This window comes from Liolophura sinensis, chromosome 8, assembly GCF_032854445.1.
Source record: "Liolophura sinensis isolate JHLJ2023 chromosome 8, CUHK_Ljap_v2, whole genome shotgun sequence".
Classification (NCBI taxonomy): Eukaryota; Metazoa; Mollusca; class Polyplacophora; order Chitonida; family Chitonidae; genus Liolophura; species Liolophura sinensis.
In genome coordinates, this window is record NC_088302.1 from 43932467 (window position 1) to 43958609 (window position 26143).

Below are 26143 nucleotides of genomic sequence, written 5' to 3' on the forward strand. Positions count from 1 at the left end.
TATGAAAATACAGTTTTAGGAAGAGTTAGGAACTTCAGAGGGTAATGACTTCAACTCATAGTTTTGTTCACTATAACCAAGAAAGCATATGGCTAAAAACAAGTGATTTTACTGAAGTCAATTTCTTTTTCAATGCAAGACATAAATGCCAAAACCAAAAAAAGGCTTACAATTCAATGTACAATACATGTATCTTTTCATTTTGTTAAGGTATTACCAACTGATGCTTTTACTTCTTTCTTCTCCTGTGAGCAAACTTGTTAACAACCTTCATCATGCATAATTTTAAGGAACTACTACCAGTACTTGCCTTTTGAAGGAGAAAGCTGTTGTCCCAAAAAATGGCTGAAGAGCTCCTCCAAAGACAGTGACATGTGCCAAGTTTGAGGAGTCTGCTATCACCAAGGATAGACGGTACCTTTGTGGCACTTCCTGTTCATCATAACCAGAGTGACATTTGCCACACCAGAAACTGCAAAGATCACAGCAAACAGGTTATTAGATCAAAATTAATTCTCCATAAATATCATGATGCTGTATTTACCCCATTTTGCCAAGTTTTCTCATCTTTATTTTAGTGTTGCTCAGCGGACATGCATAAAAAACAAATTCTCACATATCATTCTTCATGGGTTACTGAACATTCTTTGGACAAGTGAAAAATGACCTCATGACTCGTGTCTATTGAGTAAAAAAAGATCAGATAAAACACAAAAACAAACCCAGAGCTTGAGTTATTTTAAATTATATGTGAGATTTTTTGTAAATTAAACTAAATTCAAAGCCAAAATGGCCTTACAGCATGTACAACAGGAGTCAAACACTAGGATCTCAAGCACATCAGGAATTTTATTGTTTTGTCAGTTAATTTCAACATGAACAAAATATACTGCAGGTAGTATTACCTGCCATCAGCTGTGTCCAGTAACAGCTTACTGTAACACTGTGTACAGCATTGATAACACACTGAAGTATCCTTCACTGCAGTAACAGTGGCCAGCAGCAGACAACGCCCTGTCGCCATGATCAAAGCCAACCATGGTCAGAGTCAGCTATGACTCACCTGTTAAACTGTCATCATCACCTGCAAATGGAAAAAAAAAAAAAAAAAAGAGTTCGAAATAAGGGAAGTGAATCAGTGGATATCCTCTGCAAGGTTCATATTAAAATCATTAAAATTGCTGTCAATAAGTAACATCTTTTTACTTATTTTTGGGGGTACATATGTTATGAGCGACAACACAAATACACTTGCGTCATTCGCCTGTATGCAAGGGTTATCACCATTTATTATGCAGCTACACAGCAGAGCCAAGGCATTAAAGAAACACTGGCATGGTTCACTCTGATGTTCGGTTTGGATTGTCCAAATTTTGTACGGCTACAGATGGCCTCAAACCAATGTAAGAGCGAACACCATTAAAAAAAACTGATGCAATTTCGTGCCCTTGTTCTCATATGTCAAGGCTGTCAGTACGTACAGCAGGTGGCTTTGAGCATTACCAAACGATATTGGGCCCACGCTGCTCAAGAAATAGCCAGTCAACATTCTGCCTGCAATCAACTTAAACTTGCATTGGTCAGAAGCTCCGCGGTAGGTTGCGAGAGCCCCCACTTTATCTTGTCTAACCCTGCGTGAATTCGTAAGACTGATGAAATGTTGTTTCGGCATATTGCTACAACTGGAACTTTTATCTACCCGTAGTACAATCTTCTCTCTCCACACATATAAGTGTACTATCACTAGTATACAAGATGCTGTGATTAATACCAGAACCAATGGATTTCGTAATCGTGTATAGAAATTACTTTATGGTGTGAGTGGAATGATAAAGGAACGGTCGTAGGTCAGAGTCTGAGCGGACCGCGACTACGCAAGACGTCGTTGAAAATTTCTTCATTTCTTCTCATTTTCATTTTCCTAGTTATCTATTGGTACCATTATTTGAGGTTTAATTTTCGCCACATCAGTAATCTGGTGCGACTCGCTGGTTATTTTTGGTTACATGAAGACCCTATATGTTCACGTCAAGAAGAAGGCTTCCGAAAATAAAATGGACCATAAGAGATCTTGGATTTTATACTTACAACCATTTCTGACATCAAAGCATCAACAGAGTTTCAAACCTGCCGCTTTCGCCTTTGGCTTCCGGCTTGGAACGACTGCCGAAAGTCGGACAAGTTGTTTGGGGAAATGGCGGGAGATCCAGTTTGGCCGAGCAGGGAGATTTTGTCCAATCTGTCGGACTGATGTCACACCGATAGACAGATGCTTTGTTCTGGGTCATTCTCTTCTGGGGTTCTTTGACAGCTAGGTGAATATTTTCACATGTTACGTAGGGTACGAATAGTTACTGACCGAAGGCCCACTTGCATGCATACGAGTACATTTTCAAAGTTGATGCTGTTGCCAGAGTGACTTGCGTTTCATTCATCTGGCCATTTTGCATCAGTTGATGTTTGATTTTTTTATAACCCCGCTCTCAGACTGACATTTTCCCTTACTTCGGATGAATACTTTTGTTTTTTGTCCATTTTGTAGAATACTTGACGGCATCATGGCTACGATATTCTTATGTCACTACAGTACAGTCGTACATCCTTATATTTACTTCTCTTCGAGTAGTGCCATAGCTCGGACACCTTACACACTTATGTGTGTCTCCTGTGAAAGTACAAACTTGTACAAATATACACGCAATGATTTCGGTGGACCCGCCTTTTATTCTGTATCCCCATGTTGAACAAAACCTGAGATAACCATTATCAGGTGGTGCCTCGATCAGGATGTACAGTCATACACAAAACATGGATTTACTGAAACAAGATCTATTTCTTTGTAACAAGTATCATAAGAATCTCCACATATGCAGAAATATACTAGACCAGTAAGCTGAATTTGAATTGACCCAGGACTTCCTCCTAGTGTGCCATGTACTTATTTGTGGTTTCAGAATGATTGGCCGGGTACCGATGCCATGACCACTGTCCCACAGCTGACTGTGTCATGTGACAGTGCCGACCTTTTTGATGATGGTGACGATGATCTGCTGCTTTCAGTTGCATTGGATCCAGCTGATGAGGGATGTCCGGCTCAGTCAGATGATAAAGCTTTGGGTAACCTTTATTTATTTATTTATTTGATTGGTGTTTTATGCCGTACTCAAGAATATTTCACTTATACGATGTTGGCCAGCATTATGGTGGGAGGAAACCTAGGAAACCCAGGGGACACCTTAAAACATCAGCAGGTGGCTAGCAGACTTTATCATGTGCACCTGGAGAGGAAACCAGCATGAGGTGGTCTTGAACTCAGAGCGACTGCATTGAGGAGAGACACCTGCTTAATTTGGATACCAAACAGTATACATTCTTTCTAAGATACCATTTATTTGATTTATTTATTTGATTGGTATTTTATGCCATACTCAAGAATATTTCACTTGTACGACAGCTGTGAGACTGAATAGCAATAAGATTGTCTTTTGTGTAAAATCCAACTTCAAGTATAAACTTGTGTTTCAAAAGGTTTTTATCAGTAAAAACAGTAGAAATTATTTTGCATAGCCCAGTATTTGTGTCAATTAAAATGTACATTTATTTTGCTTTATGATCATATCTTTTCATCTAATTCATTTTATTCTGGTGACAGGAAACATCACTAAAAATAATAAGGAAGTGGAGAACGCTGTACAGGTACCAGAGAAGTTTGCCTTCCCTTTTGAACCATATGGTATACAAGTGGGCTTCATGAAAGCTCTTTATCAAAGCCTGGAAATGGGCAAGATTGGAATCTTTGAAAGTCCTACTGGAACGGTAAATGTTAAAGCATTTAGACAGAAATTGTTAATATTTGGTTCGGAATATTTAAGAAAGGTGATCATGGGTTAATTCTGCTGTCTGTATTAGTCACAAATGCGCACGTATAAGGGTTTTCACTATATGTTTTGAGTGTAAGGCTACACTGGGAAAGTTGTCTCTGTAGAGAAGTAAATGTAGTAAAACAGGAGTCAAGGTCATGGATACCTGCTCAAAATTTCACCTTTTAGTAATAAATAATACTTTTAGATACTAATTTGGTGTTGCATGCCCACTCTAAATTAACACAGGTCTTGCCAAAATTAAGCCAACCTAAGCCTGAATTTCCCTTTAAATAGTTTGATTTTGTTAATATAGACCCCTAATTAGCAGTTTATTGCGTGGCGCTGTGCCATGCCTATCGGTAGGTCCGCCATGCCTCTGTGAACCCAATGCAGTGCGCCCTGCCTCTAAACAAACACTTTATTCGATTTGCTGTCCTTTTCTCCAAAACAACACTGTAAATACTTTTATCGGCTTGTCGTATCATGTTCTCTGAGCAATGCTTCTTGTTGCAGGACGACTTTTTCCCATCAAATATTGAAGAGTAACTACAAAATTGGAAACCTTTATTCATCTCATAATTCTTTGCCCCGAAAACAGATTTCTGAGGTTCCAACATGCAGCCAACTGCGCATATATAATGCGCAGCCTTGAATTGACAAGTTGTAATCAACAAGTTTGCAAAACAATTAAACTTGAACGTTACACTATTGCCAGCAGCATGACCAGTTTGGGTCAGGTAGAGAGGAAGTGTCAGTCCACCCATGAAACACTAACTGCACAAAACAAGTCTATTTGATCTTTTTTTACGAACCGAAGGAACGCAGCAGTCGAAGCAACAACAATGACAACGTGCAGCCTCTACTTATGAGTCAGTCTTATAGGATAAGAAAATCATCATACAGAGTTCTCCTCAAGCAGACCAGTCAAAACTATCCAAGAAAATGGCGTTTATTTTTTTGTAATTTACAAAAAAAAAACATTGCATTCTAATGGTATGATTTTCACAAGTGACTTAATTGATTGACTGAATGTTTCCTGAACAAATAACATTCATTTCCATGGTGTAAAATAAATTAAAAATATATATGAAATAAACATAAATAAAACAATTTCTTATTTTTTAGGTATTTAGTTAATAGACTGTGTGCTAAGGACAACTTTAGAAAAAGTTTTTTTCCCTTTAAGAAATAAATTTAATGCGATACTAATGCAGTATCTGCAGGTAAGGCTTACATGTATGTGAAAATATCCATTTTCTATTGTTTTTGGAGGACCTCCATTGGTGACATGGACATAAACTATGACTAAAACTAGATCTAACCACGTCTTGAATTACAACATAGCCATCTCCAGCCATGGCAAGTTCTTGGCAGCCAGGGGGGACCATAGACAGCCGGCTATTATGGCCAAGACACTCATCCCCCATGCCTTTCATAAATCCTGGCTAGGGATGTGTTAATACATGTGATATTTAAACATACACTTATCTTATATGTTTTTTTTGTGTAGGGCAAATCCTTGAGCCTGATTTGTGGAGCTCTCACCTGGCTGCAGCATTACGAGGAGAAACAGAGACAAGAATTTGATCTTCTATTCAGGTTCTATTCTATTTTTCGTTTTATAATATATATATATTTTTTTTTAAATAGGGCTACCGGTATTGATTATTCTGGATATATTTTTGAAGGATCATAATTCAAGATCTGTATTTGATGTGTAATTATGAGTATTTTTGTTATTACAACCTTTGTTGACAATGGTTTGATTTGTTCACATTTATTCTTCTCCATAACTTAATGAAATAACAGATGCAGTTAATTATGGTTGTTAAATATCTTTGTAGAGCTATGATTGTCAAAATATGTTATTAGTTCCATGTGTTAATGTTTGGACTAATATCCATATCATCATGTAACCTGTTTGGTTGTGTTTTCTGGTAAGTTTTTACACTGGCCAAAAGGAAATATGAAATTTTAAATTTAATTTTTATTATGTTTTTATATCAGGAGAGTAAATGAGGACTGCCATCATAAAATTGAACCCCTCTTCAGTATGGTGATAATATTAAACAGATTTTATAATTAGTGACTATCCTTGGGTGACCGATATATACGTTTTGACCAATGAATGCTTTGGGAGAAGCCTACTCAAGCTCTATTTTTTTTTTTTTTTTGATGAGGGGCCTCCGTGGTTCAATCGGTTAGCACGCTAGCGCAGCGTAAGGACCCAGGAGCCTCTCACCAATGCGATCGCTGTGAGTTCAAGTCCAGCTCATGCTGGCTTCCTCTCCGGCCGTAAGTGGGAAGGTCTGGCAGCAACCTGCGGATGGTCGTGGGTTTCCCCCGGGCTCTGCCCAGTTTCCACCCACCATAATGCTGGCCGCCGTAGTATAAGTGAAATATTTTTGAGTACGGCGTAAAACACCAATCAAATAAATAAATAAATAAATAAATTTTTTTGATGTTACTCATTAAACATATGATTGTTTGATTTCAGAACTGAAGCTTCTTTGGGCAGTAACCATCAGGATTCAAAAGGTATGATTGATGTTCCAGATCTGTTAGGCCAAGGCCAATGAATTCGTGATTTATTGACCTTTTCAAAAAAGAATTAATTTATGTCTAAGGAACAACATTTCAATGAGGAATAATTCAGCCTTTTCCATGTTCCAATTAGAACTCACTGTTACCATTGAGAATCTTTATAACAGCTCACCTGTATTACTGGGCCACGAGAATGAACACTAAACTGTTGGCAGCTTTACGGAAATAGCAGTATGCTTGTCAACAATGTGATTGTCAGTTTAAAAATTTCTAAAAAATATGGCTGCTAAAGCAGCAATGCTCAGGGTTCAAGCCTGTATTTCTAGCCTGTGCAGCGTCACTTCTGGTGGATTGAATTGTGTCTTTATAGGTTGATATATAACCAACTTAATAAGAAAGCATATATTCTTTGTCGCCATCCATGCATTGTATTGCACTGTATAGCATGTACGTGTAAATGTGCTAAATGTAAATCAGCCTTTGGACATTATTTGGAAGCATGCATGTCCTGTGTATTTTGACACAGGTCAAAGATTTTCACCATTCATACATGTTCAGTACATGTATAGCCCTTTGTACATGGGGATTTTCAACTTTACAGCTGTAACATTTTTTCTCACGTCACCTGCAAAAATGGGGGAAATTGCATTTTTTTCACATTTTGATTGCAATTGGGACAAAAATATACATCTCAGAACAAAAATACACCAGATTCGTTATCTGGACGTCAAACTATGTTAGCTTCAGGTTCAGTTAAAACGAATGAAATGAATGAACACTCAATTCATGGGTGTAGTTTGTTTTTTTCCTTGGAGCTCATAAATGGAAACTGCTGAAGAGGGAGCAGCCCTGGCAAAAGTAGTCCATCTAGCACAGCAGGGAATGTCAACTACAACAACGACACCCTTCACTGATCACAACTGTCAGGATACTGCCAAGCTGTATTAACCATTTAAGTCTTTTCTACACGACATGTTGACAACGCAGTAAATTAAATACCAAATTAGTATAAGAATCATTTTTCTGTTTTTTTAAATTTAGCTTTTTCATTTTTAGCACTTGTTTGAACAAAATGTTAAGTATTCAATGAGTCGATTGTTATGTAGCATGATTTACAGGGAGCTCTCCAAAGGGCATGTCTCAAATATGCCGAGAATTTATCAATCTCTAGGTAGTGTGGCGGGGTGTGTCATGCTGGGAAAGGCATTAGGCAGTGTGATAGAAAACATTAAAGGCCTCATTTTCTGATTCCCAGACTCCACATCAGAACTCGCTTAAAATATTTAGAGGGAAAATGTGAACATATCTGTCATCCATCGCACACAAACCATGTACATTTTATTTGGCACCTGGATCCCTAGTAAATGTGAGGTTCTGGAAGGTATCCCTCAATTTCCAATATAGCATAACTGCCTATCCTAATAATGTCTGCAGTAAATTTAGAAATGCGAAAAATTGCATAATCCACAAAACAAAACGTATGATTAAGATATTATTTGCTGCTGAAGTTATATAATTATATGACAGCTGAAGTTGACAGCTTGTGTGTATTCTGCAGAGATATTTAAGCAGCTTTCCGTAATCATCTGTAAGCCCACTGGTAGACCTACTCATGTTTTATGAAGGTTTACCTATTGTGAAATAAAGAAATACGCGCATTTTGTTTCACCAAGACTCGGTGTGAGTAGATGCTGACACCTATGTGACAATTAAAACTTTTTATTAGTGGGAAGCAGGGCTTGATCCAGAGGAATCTTTAACATCTGCATGATGGCCCTCAGCACACCACAAGACTGGATGTAAGGTATAATTCACATGAAATGCTTTAAATATTGTTTTATTAGATCTCAAACACCCATCGCACAATATAGTTGTCAGCAATCGACATCAGATGGTACGAAACCTGCTGTGCTTCTGCAGGACCTGGTAGGACTCAGTGCACTTGTACTTGTCTGTTGTAGGCCTGTGTGGGTTTCTGGCATATATATGTTTGACCACGTGTTTAGGCCTACATAATGGGTATCAGTAGACTCTGGAACATCGTGAAAATATGCAAGTGCGAAACGTGAGCACTTTTGGAAAGGGTTCATGAGCGGACCACTGTTGTTGTGTTACTTTGGATTTGTTTCTTATGTAAACTCGTGCTAAAAGCCTTTTTACTGAACACTGGTTTACACAACAATGTTTAAACGTGTCACTGCGCAGTGACCAACCGGAATGGGGATTCCTTTGATTCGCTTAAATCGTTTAAACCAAACGGGCAAGTGAAGGGTGTAGATCGAGTTCGGTTCTTCAGAGAGAAAAAAAGATAAACAAATGCAAGCGATTTATTAGGACGATTCCTAAGAATCTTCAGAATCAAATTTTTTATTTTCACATGACGTTACTTCATAAGTATCAGCTTAAACCTAATTTACATACATATTGCATCCTTTTTCTGTCCAAATAGGTTGCAGGGAGCGCTTGTTATGTGTGCTAAATTTTAAGTCAGTCGGACATTGGGTTTTGGAGAAAATGACTGTGAAATATTTTCGCTTAACACAAAATGGCTGCCAGGTCACTCATCAAAGTTCATCTCAGGGTCTACCCCATACGTGACTTTCATGCATTCTGTTGGGGCTTTTTAGGTGTAGTTTTTCAATTTAGAAAAAAATGTGAGTGAGTGAGTGAGTGCTTGGGGTTTAACGTCGTACTCAACAATTTTTCAGTCATATGACGACGAAGGAATCATTAGGGTGCATGTACGTATAATGTGCCTCCTTGTTGCAGGACGGATTTCCACCGCTCTTTTATTTAGTGCTGCTTCACTGAGACGACTTACCGAAGGCAAGTAAGCAGCCCCGCCCGAGCCATTATACTGATACGGGTCAATCAGTCGTTGCACTATCCCCTTCATGCTGAACGCCAAGCGAGGAAGTTACAACTTCCTCTTTTAAAGTCTTAGGTGTGACTCGATCAAGGATTGATCCTGGATCTACCGGTCCCGAAGCGGACGCTCTACAACTGTGCTATCCGGGCCGGTCTGAAAAAAAAAAAAAAAAAAAATGTGAAAATGGTGATTATTTTTTGCATTTGCTACTTCCGGTTTGCTGATGTCACCTCTGGTTATGCAAAATTTGTCTCCTTGTCTGGGGATGATGTAAGGCCGTAAGATGGCGTCTCTAGCTATACTCTAGATATACCCACTTCTGGTTTTGATGACGTCACTTCTGATTTTGAAAAATTTGCATTTTCGGGCTCAACATCCAAAACTGCATCAGATAGGACTATTTACCTGACATTGTCTGTGAAAGTGTAGAAATTATTTGCAAAATATACATGACATTTTCACCCAATAGCGAGATTGCACAGTTTTCAATGGAGAAAGTATGCAATCACATCCTGAATGTGCCTAGGCTTTGTGCAACTTCAATTAAAACTTCAGCTCAGTTGCATTAGCCATTCTGGGGAAGAAGATGTTTTCAGGTTTGGCACAAAATCCAATATGGCCACCAAGTCACACGACCAAATGTTTCCAAAACATAAAAAGCACAATTTCAGATCCTTTCCTAAAACATACTGACGTTTCAGTTATGTACCGTTCGTGATTTTAGCATAAAAGGTATAACATCGGTGAGAGTAAGAATAATCTGAACAGATGCAATGGGATACAAGTTTTAAGCCGTGGTTACTTTTTAGTGATATTGGTCAGATGCATACTTGTTTGCTTTTTTGACATAACCTTTTTACGCAAATTATTAAGTAAAGGATGGGTTATCTGGAATCTTTTTTAACAGTTTTTTTTTCAGATTTAGAAAGTGTCTGAAGTTTTGCTTGTAGAACAAGAGATAAATCTGTCATCCTTCATTTTTATAGTTGCTTTCTTGCACATGTTTCAAAACACAAGCAACAGTGAATGTGTTATTTTGATTTGAGGCGATGTTACATTTTCATTAAAGTGCTTCGGTGGCCTAATGGTTAGAGCATTAGCCTCAGAATCAGGAGACCTCGGGATCGGGTCATACCAAAGACTAAAAATGTGACTGGGTGGGGTGTCATGTCTGGTGTCTTTGGCTTGCTACTTCAGCGGCAGCAGCACTTTTGCGACATGGACCTGCCACATGAAGACACCATATATTAAAATGTACACTGACCAAATGACTCATCGTTGTCATATGAGTGAAAAATTGTTAAGTACGACGTTAAGCCCCAAGCATACATACATACATACATTTATACATGCATTTTTATAAGCAGTACAGCTTCAGTGGGAAACCCAGGATCAATCCCAGTTCAGGTCTATCCAAAGACTTTGAAAATAGTACTTATAGCTGCCCCACTTGGCGCTCAGCACTGAGAGTTTAGAGCAAGGAGACAGGTCTGGTTGGCCATTTGTCAGTATAATGTTACTGGGTAGTGTGTCATGTCTGGTGTCTTCAGCATGATACTTCAGTGGAGGCAGCACATGGATTCACCCTGCCACAAGAAGACACTGTATGTGTATACACACCATATGACTCTTCATCATATGTCTGAAAAATTATGATGTTAAGCCCTAACCATTCATTCATACATTCATTAGAGGAGATAAATGTGCAGTACATCTGTTATAGTATTATCTGCCCTTACTAAAAAATTGGAAAGCAAAACAAAAAAAAAACATTTGCAGTCATGTAAACACAAAAACAAAGATATTTTCCATGTGACTTTATTTGTCAAATTTAAAATTGATGCTGACAATGGTAGTAAACCTGCACTCCTGGTTCAAGTGACACACTTTGCTTGATTCCAACTGATTTACCCACCCTGTGATTCGCTCACCCTGTGATTTGCTCATCCTATGATTCACTCACCCCATGATTTACCCACCCAGTGATTCACTCACCCTATGATTGACTCACCCTAGGATTCACCCACCCCATGATTCACCCACCCTGTGATTCACCCACCCTATGATTTACCCACCCTGTGATTCGCTCACCCTATGATTCACTCACCCTGTGATTCACTCACCCTATGATTCACTCACCCTATGATTCACCCACCCTGTGATTGACTCACCCTATGATTGACTCACCCTAGGATTCACCCACCCCATGATTCACCCACCCTGTGATTCACCCACCCTATGATTTACCCACCCTGTGATTCACCCACCCTATGATTCACTCACCCTAGGATTGACACACCCTAGGATTGACACACCCCAGGATTCACCCACCCTGTGATTCACCCACCCTAGGATTGACACCCCCTGTGATTCACCCACCCTAGGATTGACACACCCCAGGATTCACCCACCCCGTGATTCACTTACCCTATGATTTACCCACCCTGTGATTCACTCACCCTATGATTGACTCACCCTAGGATTCACCCACCCTGTGATTCACCCACCCTAGGATTGACACACCCTGTGATTCACCCACCCTAGGATTGACACACCCCAGGATTCACCCACCCTGTGATTCACCCACCCTAGGATTGACACCCCCTGTGATTCACCCACCCTAGGATTGACACACCCCAGGATTCACCCACCCTAGGTTTGACACACCCTGTGATTCACTCACCCTAGGATTGACACACCCCAGGATTCACCCACCCTGTGATTCACCCACCCTATTAGGCCACTTGAAAGTTCGATTAATTTCTTATCAGAAAAAAAATAAATGTTGTGGTCAGAAGTATCATTTTAAAGCCTTCATGAGCTTCTGCAGGTGCATTTTTACACACCAAACATTAGGTGAAGTACAAGACAACATTGGGTGATGTACAAGACAACATTAGGTGAAGTACAAGACAGCTTTAGGTCAAGTACAAGACAACATTAGGTCAAGTACAAGACAACATTAGGTCAAGTACAAGACAACATTAGGTCAAGTACAAGATTCCACCTAGTTTCTTGCTATCCTTTGAGAGCCAAGGGAACTCCCTGTTAGAGCCTAGAACGGCATCAGTGATCATATAGTTGATTAATCCAGTTTGCGTTGGAATTTTTTTTTAACCATCCATGTTGCTGAAGATTGTTGAACGGTAATCATGAGTTTTGTACATTTTGTTGTACAGTGGAGTGTTCTGTTTTGTTTTTTGTTTTTTGTGATTGATAGCGTACAGTATTTTGCTGTTTCAGAGCTGGACTGGATTCAGCAGTTTTCAGAGAAGAAAGCAATGGAGGAAGAAGCAGAAAAGTTAAGGGTAATTGTGAATTTCATATTTATTTATTTATTTATTTATATGATTGGTGTTTTACGCCATACTATACTTTACGACATTTACATATATCGTGGGAGGAAATCAACTACACATGTAGTTCTGTAGGGTAGCTTGGTGATGAACTCAGAAGAGCCTTTACTGGTTTAATGAATCAAGGTACTTCAGTGGAATCTAGCTCTTTGTGGCTACCTGTACCATACCATTTGATTTGAGGAAGTATGTGATGCAAGGCAATCAAAGAGTCACGATGTCTTCAGACAAGCTCGAACTACATACTGTCGTCTCCATCACTTTCAGCAAAATGTAGCTGGAAAATTGCCGAAGTGGCATTAAGCCATAATCATTTATTCTAGACCTCTTAGCAGTCCTTGATTTTAGTGAGCATTAAAACCCAGGGAAATGATTCAAGTGATCATCCAATAAAATTAATACATTTTTGGTGAAAATCTAAGCAGTGGTGGGACAGGCTGAAATTGGTAGATATGCCAGGTCAGAAAGGGTTTATGTTTTGGGAGATATTAACTGTTATACAGGTTAGATGACGTTTTTGATACCTGAACATGATAATCATCCTGTGAAGGTCTACAGGTAACATGTGGTACATGTGGGTCACCTTGCACAGATTTATCATTCATATTGAAAACTCTTTGTATGTGTGAAATATGCACCAATCAAATAAATTACTCTTTGTGAACGAGAAGGCTGGTGTATTACATCCAGACAAACAAACTGATGTGGAATTACAATGTATAAAGCTTGTTGTGGTTTGTGAAGTTGGTTGTATGTTACCAAGTTTGTGCTAAATCATGCTGTTATGACCACATTCCCCTATCGCATGTTGTCTTGTCCATCACCATTGTTAGATTTATATTATGCTACCTGGGTTTCCACTGGGCTCTTCAGCCTCAGAGACAAGTATTAAAGATTACACATCAGTCTATACAATTTGCATATGTTTAATATTTTAAAAATATGGATGATTGTGATACAAATGTACAAATAGTATATGACATTTATGTAAATAAAAGGGAGATTTCACATGTTTTTTCCTTCTCAGAAAGAACAAGAAGCTAGACTGAGGAATGAAAAGAAAATGGAGGCGCTGAAGAAAGACTTTGGACATCGCAGAGGGAAGAGAAAGGTCTGCTTTTGGTGAAATGTTATCATTCCTGTCAACTTAATATAATTAATACAGAATAAGTTTTGATGTTTCCACTTGTCTTAGCCCATTAAAATGGCCTTAAAATTGTCACGAGAGAGTTAGCCATTGTCTTTTCATCATTAAGTTTAAATTACAGAAAATACTACATGTTAATACTTTGGCTGCGGATTGTTATACCTAGCATTTTTATTTTCATTTTTTTCCAAAATTTGAATGTGTTTCTGCAGATTTGCTTCACGGAAGCCTACCAGAATCTGTTTCAAATGCAGTACCACAAAGTTATTGCTTTGTTACCTTTTGTTACTGTTTTATTAAAATCAACAGTTTGAATATAACTTTGTATGGAAATACAAGCGGATGGTAATCTGCTTTTAACTAAAGGTGTATGCGTTATGAAACTTTGATCAAATGAAAAAATATGACTAGGTGGGCACATTTGTCCCCGATCAACAACGTTGTAATGAAATAGAGGTATGATAATGATAAAATGACCCAACTTCACTTGATACGAAAATACAGAAACAAGAAGTTGATTGAACCAACAGTGGCCAGGCTGAGATCAGATATTTCCAGTTATAGATGTAGTTTGTAATGAGCCGGTATAAGGAACACTTACCACATGTAAGTAACCCACTACATTCAGCTGACATTATGTACGAATCATACGTTTATTTGTCAGTAATTTGCAGTGTCAGTAATTTGTTTTTTCGACAGCGTGAGAAACTGGACCATGATTTTGAGGAGTTAATGAAGAGCGCTCCTGAGGGGCTACGAGAGGAATATGCTGCAAGTGTGAAGGCAGATGGAGACCAAATGGAGATAACTGAGGAGGGAGCTGTGGATGAAGAGCTGATTGTTGTGGACTATCACAGTGATGATGGGAAGGAGAACAGAGGCAGCGAGTCAGAGGATGAGGGAGAGGAGGAGCATGTTACCAAGGTTACTATTCATGTGTCACAGAATTTATATGTTTGATTGTTAAATTTTTCACTTTCACCCACAAAGAATCACACAAGATTGTCTATCGCTTACATGTAAAATTATTGCCATATATAATCTTGTTAGGTTAGTTGACTTATGTTCGTGGATTGTTACAGTGTGTTTCTAAATCCGAATTTCACAGGAATGCAAGATTTGGAAATGTGCTACCCTAATTCTTCAACCAACTATGAGGTGTAGAAAAATAATCTGCACAATTTTATGTAGCTTGCATCTTTAGCAACACAAGCAAATCATTTTTAGGATCTTTTTCATAAAAATTGTGTGCAGAAATTCCACTGAAAGAAGTGCTTTGGTGGTTGAAAATGTTGAAGATTTACAGTATTTATTAATTGTAAGGGGCCTTCTTTCACTTGGTTAGCGTGCTAGCGTAATGACCCACAAGCCGCTCACTAATGCGATCGTGGGAAGGTCTGGTAGCAACCAGCGGATGGTTGTGGGTTCCCCGGGCTCTACTCAGTTTCCTCCCACCTCATTGCCACATTCTAAGTGAAATGTTCTTGAGTATGGCGTAAAACACCAATCAGATAAATAAAAAAATAACAATTAATTGTAGTGTATGTGTTTGTATGCATAGTACTCATCATGAACTATTCAGTGAAACATTTTGGCGTATTATCACTCAATGGAACGACTAGATTTCTATGATACGGTATATATGTTGTATTGTTGGTTTATTTTGTTTCCAGATTTACTACTGCAGCAGGACACACTCTCAGCTCTCTCAGTTTGTCAAAGAAATCATGAAAAGCCCTTTTGGAGAGAATACCAGAGTGGTTTCCCTTGGCTCTCGTCAGGTAAGGAATTTATTTATTTACCAGATTGTTGTTTGACATAACACTTAAGAATATTTCAGTTATACCCAAAATTATGGTAGGAGTAAACAATGCAGAACCATGGGGAAAGGTAAGTAATGAATGAAGGAATGATTATAGCTGAATGCAGCTTAGGCCGTTTGGAGTAATATCCTAGCATAAGCATGGTTAAACCTGGGGACAGAAAATGGTTTTCAATGCATTATTTACTGAAAAGGTAAAAAAAAAAAAAATTGAAAAGTGAACCGTGTATGAATTGTGTGACACTGATTTTCAAAAATATGCAGCATTAAAAGTAAATTGGTCTAATGAATTATTTGATTTTCTTTCAGAACATGTGCATCAATGACTCTGTGAAGAAATTGAAGTCGCTGAGCTTGATAAATGATAGATGTTTGGAGATGCAGAAAAATAAGAAGAGTAAGTCGAGAGAATTGTTTGACGTTTGCTGTTTAAGCTACTTTCACACTATGCCCTAAACTCAGTCCGGTGTCTGAACCAAATTTTGTATGAGTGGCATGGAAAATGGATTAAGTGCTGAAACGTATAACCATTCAGATGCACCATTACCGAGTTCGTGGCCAGTAGCGAATTCGGGCAGATGGCTTCCAGTCCCATTTTTTTGTTTTGACTAGGAAAGAAAATCATGACAGATCTTTACTTCTGACCAGTCAGCTTCAACAGTGTTGACCTACAAAATAACTTCGCTTGAGACATGGCAGCAGGCAGCCAGTGAGTTGAACTGCTGATTGCTGAAGTTGAGAAGAAAAAAAGAATAAGAATAAAATACTGTACAACCTGTATGAAAAGGTGATATTCGGGGAAAAAATTTTGCTCAGCATGTGAGATTTGAAGGTGGTAACTTGATTTTTGTTTTGGCAAGCTATCATTAGCACTTTCAGGTGGTATGGAAAACTGGCTACCTTATGACATTTAATAGGTAAAACTGCGTTGAAAAAAAATGGATAGAAATGAAATGTTCTTAATGTAATGCTGAATTATGAAATCATTTGTGTAGCTTAAAGGTTATATTCAACTGGAGGTGAAGTGCTGTGTTTCTAATCAGCTGGTATGTCATTCCATATATGTAAGCCTACTCATGTAATACATGTGGGATTTGACTATGAATACAACCTACTATTATCATCCCCAAAAATAGGTTGGTATCTGGACTCATTTCTGGGCTGAATGTAGCTTTGGTCAGTAAACATTCACTCTGCTGTGTTTCTTACACATGATTTTTCTGACTTGCCAACTTGTGTCATATTGACCAGACTTGATAGCACAATTGGTAGAGCGTCCCCCAGGCAGTAGTTCCAGGGTCAATCCTTGGCTGGGTCACACCTAAGACCGGAAAAGAGGAAGTTGTAACTTCCTCGCTTGGGGTTCAGCATTAAGTGGATAGTGGTTGACTGGTATCAGTATAATGGCTAATGCCCTCGGTAAGCTGTCTCAGTAAAGCAGAACTAGATAAAAGAGCAGTGGAAATCTGTCCTGCAACAAGGAGGCACATTACATTCACTCCTTCGTTGTCATATGACTGAAGATTTGTTTACGACGTTAAACCCCAAGCACTCACTCTAGTGTCATATTTAGTCTTGGTTTCAGACGGCTCAATCTACTGGTTGAAGATGTAAACCTTTTGACTATTGTTCATAACTGCGTTAAAAAGAAATATTGTACTTGTGTAAACTTTCTCAAACCCAATGCTTAAATTGTGTCACAGAGGTTGGAAAGTGTGTAAATAATGCTTGTCTAATGCCATTTTACATTATGGGCAAAGATTTTCTAATATGTAAAAAGTTTTATGGACAATGATAACAAATAATTGTTGCAGGTGGAGAGAAAAATGAGGAAGGTGTTCGAGTAAAGAAGCGAAAGTCCATGGGCACCTGTCCGTTCTATAAACAGGATCACCTACAGGATTACAGGGATAGGATTCTGGTAAGTCTGGGGACACCTGTCCATTCTATGAACAGGATCACCTACAGGGATAAAGGGATAGAATTCCGGTAAGTCTGGGGACACCTGTCCTTTCTATAAACAGGATCACAGGGATAGAATTCTGGTAAGTCTGGGGACACCTGTCCATTCTATGAACAGGATCCCCTACAGGGATAAAGGGATAGAATTCCAGTAAGTCTGCTGACTCCTGTCCATTCTATAAACATGTCACCTACAGGGATAAAGGGATAGAATTCTGGTAAGTCTGGGGACACCTGTTCATTCTATAAACAGGATCACCTACAGGGATGAAGAGATAGAATTCTGGTAAGTCCGGGGACACCTGTCCGTTCTATAAACAGGATCACCTAGAGGATTACAGGGATAGGCAGGGTTTGCACAGGGCCTTGAAAACGTTTTATCATACATAACTCAAGATTGCGGCCCTGGATCATAGATACTTATAGTATAACCGCATGTGTTGCAATCTTGACTAAATCTTCTTCTAACTCTGTAGCGTATGATACAGGATTATTTTGACCATTCTTAACAGGGACGGTACATGAAAAAATGCCCAAAAATGTTAGTTTTGCAACTTAAAAATGCCTTACAAAGCAGAGGTTAACTTGTTCAGTTTATGTGATAGGGGAGGTAACTCGTGGCAAACAGCCCAAGTCGCCAGGGCCAAAATGATTAACATGCATCTAATACATGATTAGAGGGATAGGATTTCAGAACCTGCTGAAATGCTGTCTTGCTAAGAGTGTTTAATTCTGTGCCATAAGCTGGTTCTCTCTGATCATTAGGTTATGTGTGAAAGACTGCCATGGGGCCTTTAATGGCTCAATTACCTAAAGTGCTGTTGTTCCCACATCAGTCAGTTCCTGACCATTGAAGTCTCAGGCTTGAATCCACTCCATGCTTTAAGGCAGGATGTTCTTAAGGTACCTGGCAAGAGTGGTGGTTTATTGGTTCCTCCATCCATAAAGCTGACAACTTTCATAAAAATGATTTACCCAATAAAATAAGTAATTACAAGTAGTGTTGTAACGGGTAACCAAAGTGTAGTATTTTTCTCCTAAACCTGTAAACTTAATTTGTATTAGTAAGGAAGTAGTAGTAAAAACATAAATGATGATATCAGTGTTTAGATGTCTGTTCATTGTTAATTATTACTTTGGAAGCGTTTATCAGGTGAAAAGAAATTGAATTTTGTCATCAGATGGATGTGAATGATATAGAACAGATGGTAACAATGGGTCGGCAGATGAAGGCATGCCCCTATTATGGCTCCAGGTTCGCCGTTCCATCAGCTCAGGTAAGTGGATCATAGAGATTGTAAGAGATCTGGTTTGTATGCACTTCAGCTTTAGAGATGTGACATTGCCAAAAATTCAACTCCTTAGTAAACATAATTAAAGATGTCTATCATACACACCTTGTAGAAATTCCTTAATAAATGTTGAGTTCTCAAGCACATCAGAGAAAAAGTATCTGTGACCGTTGGGTCTGTTTGTAAATAGGCTACATTATTTTCTAGTCTATAGGCTGTATTATTTTCTGGTCTATAGGCTGTGTTATTTTTTGTCTATAGGCTATATTATTTTCTAGTCTGTGGGCTATATTATTTTCTTGTCTATAGGCTATACTATTTATTAGTCTTTGGGCCATATTATTTTCTAGTCTATAGGCTATATTATTTTCTAGTCTATGGGCTATATTATTTTCTAGTCTATAGGCCATATTATTTTCTAATCTGTGGGCTATATTATATTTCTGGTCTATAGGCTGTATTATTTCTAGTCTACAGGCTTTGTTATTTTCTAGTCTGTGGGCTATATTGTTTTGTAGTCTATAGGCTATATTATTTTCTGGTCTACGGGCTATATTATTTTCTAGTCTGTAGGCTATATTATTTTCTAGTCTATAGGCTATATTATTTTCTAGTCTGGGCTATATTATTGTTTAGTCTATGGGCTATATTATTTTCTAGTCTAAAGGTTATATGATTTTCTTGTCAATAGGCTATATTATCTATTAATCTATGGGCCATATTATTTTCTAGTCTATAGGCTGTATTATTTTCTAGCCTATGGGCTATATTATTTTTTAGTCTATAGGCCATATTATTTTCTAACCTGTGGGCTATATTATATTCCTAGTCTATAGGCTGTATTATTTTCTAGTCTATAGGCTATATTATTTTCTTGTCCATAGGCTATAATGTTTTCTAGTCTGTGGGCTGTATTGTTTTCTAGTCTACAGGCTATATTATTTTCTAGTCTGTTGGCTGTGTTGTTTTCCAGTCTTTGGGCTATATTGTTTAGTATATAGGCTATATTATTTTCTAGTCTATAAGCTATATTATTTTCTAGTCTATGGGCTATATTGTTTTCTAGTCTATGGGCTATATTGTTTTCTAGTCTATAGGCTATATTATTTTCTAGTCTATAGGCTATATTATTTTCTAGTCTTTTCTATTAATGTAATTCAGACTGTATCCTGTAGTTGTGGTTCTTCAGTACAGAGCATGTGCTGTGGAAAATGTTGGTTTTCTCCCACTGTGTTCTGTACATTTAGGAGGTAGCCCTCCCCTATAACACCATCCTACAGCACTCGACAGGGGTTTTTCCCCACTGTGTTGTGTACATTCAGGTGGTAGCCCTCCCCTATAACACCATCCTGCACTGCTCTACATGGGTTTTCTCCCACTGTGTTCTGTACATTCAGGTGGTAGAGCACCCCTATAACACCATCCTACACCACTTGACAAGGGTTTTCTCCCACTGTGTTCTGTACATTCAGGTGGTAGCGCACCCCCATAACACCATCCTACAGCACTCGACAAGGGTTTTCTCCCTCTGTGTTCTGTACATTCAGGTGGTAGCCCTCCCCTATAACACCATCCTGCACTGCTCTACGTGGGTTTTCTCCCACTGTGTTCTGTACATTCAGGTGGTAGAGCACCCCTATAACACCATCCTACACCACTCAACACGGGTTTTCTCCCTCTGTGTTCTGTACATTCAGGTGGTAGCTCTCCCCCCCTATAACACCATCCTGCTCGTGCTACACAGCTTTTCACCCACTCTGTTTTGTACATTCAGGTGGTAGCCCTCCCCTATAACACCATCCTGCACCGCTCTACACGGGAGGCCTGTGGGATCAAGCTTGAGGGTAACATCGTCATCATAGACGAGGCTCATAACTTACTGGAAACCATCAACAATATTCACAGTGTTGAGGTCTGGGGCTCTCAGGTAGGTACTTTTAATAGACAGATGTCGGTGTTGTTACAGTAATTCTAGTTTGGGGGACATCTGGTCTGCTCCTTTCAGCACTTCTAATATCTGTCCTAAATTTAGAAGAATTACAGAAACATGTAGATGGGAAGTGGGGCTACACATGTAGGTTCTGGAGAAAACATTGGGGAGATACTTCACAAATATTGTATCATTACAAATGTTATTTGTTATTATCCGAGGGTGCTGCATGTAGGTGAATGTATATACATTACTGACAGGTTGGGAATGACTGACTCATGGCCTCAAAGTACAGGGGAATGGGAAGATAAGAATCATGGACTCAAAGTACTGGGAAGTGGGAAGATAAGAATCATGGACTCAAAGTACTGGGGTCATAAGTGGGAAGGTCTACCAGCAACGGTCGTGGATGGTCGTGGGTTTCCCCCTGGCTTTGCGCGGTTTCCTCCCACCATAATGCTGGCCGCCGTCGTATAAGTGAAATATTCTTGAGTACGGCATTAAACAACAAACAAATAAATAAATAAATAAATCAAAGTACAGGGAAGTGGGAAGATAAGAATCATGAAATCAGATGTCAAGGTATGCTGCTTCACCAGATACCTCAACATTCCATAAAGGTCTTAGACCCTTATTAATTTTCCATGATCGACAATGTTAACATGTAGTTAGCTGCAAACATTCAACTCAGCCGCAAACATTCCATGGCCAATAAGCATTAGTGCCTATCGTGCCAAGCCAGTGGGAAAGCAGCGATAAAAATCTTGTCATAGGTTGACGTCATCAGCGTCATCACTACCTGACACCTGGTGTCCTCCCACCAGCAGTTTCTAGCTTTCATAAATGAAGCTTTTACCTACCCAAAGGGGAGACAATTTGTAATATTTTCTCACCAAAAATGTCCGACTGGCAGCAGAAAAAGACTGTGCACCATAATATACACAGAATTACATACACATAGAAAACGGAAGGGGTGATTTTATGATGGAAATAAGAAACCCATTTAAAGCAAAAACAAGATATGTACATTCTTTGGATAATAATATTTCTTAATTCTGGAAACTCTAGTAGTATGACTTTAAACTATCTGACCTATGTCACAACTCAATCCTTTTTCTGTTTTCAGCTTACACAAGCACTCTCCCAGCTCAGCCAGTACTTCCAGAGGTATCAGTCACGACTTAAGGCCAAGAATCTTCTCTACATCAAACAGCTGTTATTTGTCCTGCAGGGCTTCCTCAGGTGTTTAGGAGGTAAGGCAATTTGTCAGGTACACTTTGGGACAGGAATTCACATAGACACTTCTCACAGTTGTTTTTGACATTTTTTATCTGCTCAGTTTACCTACATGTAATCTGCAATGCTTTTAGCTGTTATATAGAGCATTTCTACATTCCCTTTGATAAACATTCTAAAATATGTCTTGAAAATAATTATACTCATGAAGAGGCAATTACAGATTCCATCAATTTTACTGATTCAAATAATTCTACCTTAGGCCTTAAATACACGTTTTTGACATTTTCCACTTGAAGCACTTCTATTGAAAAACGATCCAAGAAAACAAATGAATAAATAAATAAATAATGAGTGAGACATCCATTATATGTTAAATCACTACTGTTGTATATTTTGGTTTCTGTTACAGGAAAACCTGGGGTTGCAGCAGATCAGCAGACTAGGACAGATAAGGGTATTACAAACCTTCAAAGATTTCTGCATTTTGCCAAGCTTTTTTGCAGAATATTTTTTTCCCCAATAGTCCTACAGTCAGTATGGATGTATGTTTTAGATGCATGTTAATTAAAGAAGTAAGATGCCCATGATCTTTTTGAAGAAAACACCTAAGCATTAGACAAAAGCACATCAGTCATGTAGCTGCATCAGCTTCCTCTGGTAGTACAGATGTGGTATTTTTATTATTCATCTATCACAAATTTAACATTTTATACTCTTGCAGCGCATGTACCATTCTCAGTGCTCGCTTTACATCACAGCCACCAGAAAAGTTTTACCTTTGGACCCTGTGCAACGAACGTGGGCTTGTTTCGATTTAATGTAGCAGTCTCATAATCTCCTCGAGGAACTTCATCAACAAATTTGTTATAGGTGTACATTTTAATCATGTTGTGCATTCTTTAGAGAAAGAGATTGCATTAGCATGAAGTTTAAAGGTAGCGACAAAGGGTTTGTGGTGTGGTGGCAGTTGTGTAAACTAAAGGGAATGTAGAGAAGGACCCATGCGCTGTAAGGAGAATGCTCATGTAGCACTGTTACATTGCCATGCTCCTTCTGGAAGAGTTATGTCCCTTTAGCAGCATTATCTCCTATTGGTGGTAGTGTTTCAGAGCTGTATACATGTGCATCTATTCTGTTTCTTTCTTTGATTTAGATGTAAAGCTACAGACGATCAACAATTTTTTGTTTGAGTCAAATCTAGATAATGTAAACCTGTTCAAGGTGAAGAAGTATTGTGAGAGAAGCCAGATATCCAAAAAGGTAAACTGGAAAAGTCTAATTATGGTTTTGAAAGCATTTTGGTACAAAACACCTTCCATATTACTTACAAGTTCCTTGTAATATCTAATTGCTACCAGTAAGTGTTAATTTGTGTGACATCACATTAGATTTGCTTCTTGTGAAAAATATGATAGTTGCAGAGATGTTGCCTTGTATTTGAAATGCTACTAATGTACAAAATAAAAGTTTTTGTTAGCCTGCATAATATCATTTTAATCTCTTTCATTGCAGCTTAATGGGTTTGTTGAGAAGTATCAGCCACTAGTGGTCACTCAAGGTACATGCTGAATTATTTAACAGTATTTGATTGTTTCTTAATTCCATACTTAAGAATTGTTCATTTACACAATGGCTCAAAGTTTCTTGGTAAAGACACAGGATTACCCATAGTAGTCCCATCATTTTCTAGTTCCATGGGATTTTTTTTTCTGTGTTTGACATAACAGCACATCAGATTAGTGAAAGACAAGTGCTCTCATTCAAAACTCATGGGTGGGTGTGGGGGGGGGGGGGGGCTCCTTTGCCGAGGTGGCTAGCATGCCAGGGTGGCGCAATGACGCAGGAGCCTCTCACCATGAAGTTCAAGTCCAGCTCATGCTGGCTTCCTCTCTGGCCGTACATGGGAAGCAACCTATGGATGATCATGGATTTCCCCCGGGTTCTGCCTGGTTTCGTATAAGTGAAATATTCTTGAATATGGCATATAACACCAATCAAATAAATAAATAAATTAGTGTGCTCCTCTTGGTCCCAAGAACAATTGTAGCTGGAGAATCTCGAAAATTCTGTCTGAAAATGAACACATTGCGCTGCAGGTACATCCATATTAATGTCCAACATGCTTAATTATAAATGAAAACCCAGCCTAAATTCTTTGTAATGCCAGGTCGAGTCAGACGGCACCAAACACTTTAAAAATGGTGCTTGTTGATGCCTCGCGTAGCTCTCAGCACTGAAAGATTAGAGCATGAAACAGGACTGGTTGGCCTGGTGTCAGTATAATGTGACTGGTGGTAGAGTGTCTTGTCTGGTATCTCTGGCATGATACTTTATTGGCAGCAGCACGTCGGCGGCATGGGCTCGCCCTGACACAAGAAGACACAATATGTGCACACACACACCTAATAACTCATCATCATGTGACTGAAATTTTGTTTTGAAGTACAACACAAAAACCAAGCATACATACATGTACCTGTACATTAAGTACAACACAAGGACCAAGCATACATACATGTGTACCTGAACATGAAGTACAACACAAAAACCAAGCATACATACATGTACATGAAGTACAACACAAAAACCAAGCATACATACATGTGTACCTGTACATGAAGTACAACACAAAAACCAAGCATACATACATGTACATACCTTAGAGCTGTGCCCTGATGTTAACAGCCACTGGCTTGTGTTTGTGATCACAAGTGTAATCCCAAATCAGATATTACCAGAGTCTCTGTAGGTCGCAGTTTTGACGTCTTGTTGTGATATGCCGAGGTGTTCAGGCAAAAGCGCGTTCTGATTGGTCAGCTGCATGGCAGTATATTGCTCTCTTAGGGTGGATGCTTCAGTGTGGCAATATTAAATGAGGCAAATGCTTTTGACTGACATAAGTTCTACATTTGAACATTATAATAGCTGCGTGGAAACTAAAATGTTGAGAAACTTTCAACCAATCTGAATGTATGGGGAAAGTCTGAGGTAATTTTTAACCCTTATTAAATAAAATGTACATATGCATCATTAAAGTATCTCACATGAAGTTTAATAACATAACTTTTTGTCTTTGTTTTGTGATTGAGATATCACAGTTGAAGGTAAGCAAAATTGCTCACATCAAAAGTGAAAACTTGTGTTTCAGTTTTCATCCATAGTTATTACTATAACCCGAGAATGCGGCGACTTCCATTTATGTCACGAGAACCCTTGTTTGCCTTTTAAATCTTATTTAAACATCATGTTTTCCGGTTGCTTTAACATGACACAGTCCATGGCTGCGTAGGTCTGCCTCCACCCTCTTCCTGAATAACTTGTTTATGTTATGTGGCGTCTTTTCTTTTATTTATCCTCTATAAGAACCAAAGAAGGAAGATGTCTCTGCCACGTCCGGAGTGAGTAGATTTTTGAAGGAGATGATTGATCAGAAGGCAAGCAAAGGTTCGGCCATACAGCAAGAAGGTGATTATATACCATTTCCAGTTAGTTGGTGAAACTGCCATTACGAGCATTAGCATTAAGCTCTGGTAATTTAATCCACAAGACATTCATAGTTCAACATGACAAGAGTCCACAGCTAAAATATATTGACAACAGGAGGGTGAAGGTTAGCCAGAAATGGAAATGTGTTCAAATATCCCTTTTTGAGACCATTTTGTCACAACAGATGTCCAGATTTCATTTTCCTTTATCTCCCTCATGTTAAAAGTGCTGAAATCTGGGTGTTCAAGTGGCACAAGTCTTCTATTTTACCCGTCCACTTCAAAGGGTGGACTGGTAGCTGGCTACCTCTTTGATTGACACACGAACTTAATTTCAATCCTTGCGTTGTGCTGTTGTCAGTATTTGTGGTTTGCAGTATAAAATGTTCGGTTAAAAGAGAAGACAGCACGAGACCAAATATACATATTTTTATGTTATTTTTTTTATATTTGTGACGTTGCATAACCAAGATATCTTAGTTCAAAGTGAGCAAAGTTGAGCGCAGTGAGAAAATAAAAAATGCAGCCATGTTATCAATTTTAACCAATCAGGCAGCAATTATTCCTTTAGTCCCAGAACCCACCAATTTCTGCTGACATCACCTGAACATTTTATCTTTAAGACACGAGACTG

At 38.7% G+C, this 26143-nt stretch overlaps 1 protein-coding gene across 1 annotated transcript in view; it reads left to right on the plus strand.

Annotated features, from left to right (window-relative positions):
- The first annotated feature begins 2189 nt into the window (after positions 1-2189).
- LOC135473572 (ATP-dependent DNA helicase DDX11-like) overlaps positions 2190-26143 on the plus strand; it is a 53661-nt gene continuing 29707 nt past the window's right edge. Inside the window, exons 1-19 of the mRNA XM_064753428.1 lie at positions 2190-2315; positions 2955-3117; positions 3653-3816; positions 5374-5462; positions 6361-6423; positions 8252-8333; positions 12456-12584; positions 13660-13743; positions 14479-14703; positions 15453-15560; positions 15911-15998; positions 17416-17522; positions 18745-18840; positions 20630-20782; positions 21912-22095; positions 22434-22478; positions 23178-23284; positions 23537-23582; positions 25388-25489. Coding sequence (XP_064609498.1) covers positions 2979-3117; positions 3653-3816; positions 5374-5462; positions 6361-6423; positions 8252-8333; positions 12456-12584; positions 13660-13743; positions 14479-14703; positions 15453-15560; positions 15911-15998; positions 17416-17522; positions 18745-18840; positions 20630-20782; positions 21912-22095; positions 22434-22478; positions 23178-23284; positions 23537-23582; positions 25388-25489 — 2011 coding nt within the window. The 5' untranslated portion in view covers positions 2190-2315; positions 2955-2978. The remainder of the gene's footprint in view (positions 2316-2954; positions 3118-3652; positions 3817-5373; positions 5463-6360; positions 6424-8251; positions 8334-12455; positions 12585-13659; positions 13744-14478; positions 14704-15452; positions 15561-15910; positions 15999-17415; positions 17523-18744; positions 18841-20629; positions 20783-21911; positions 22096-22433; positions 22479-23177; positions 23285-23536; positions 23583-25387; positions 25490-26143) is intronic.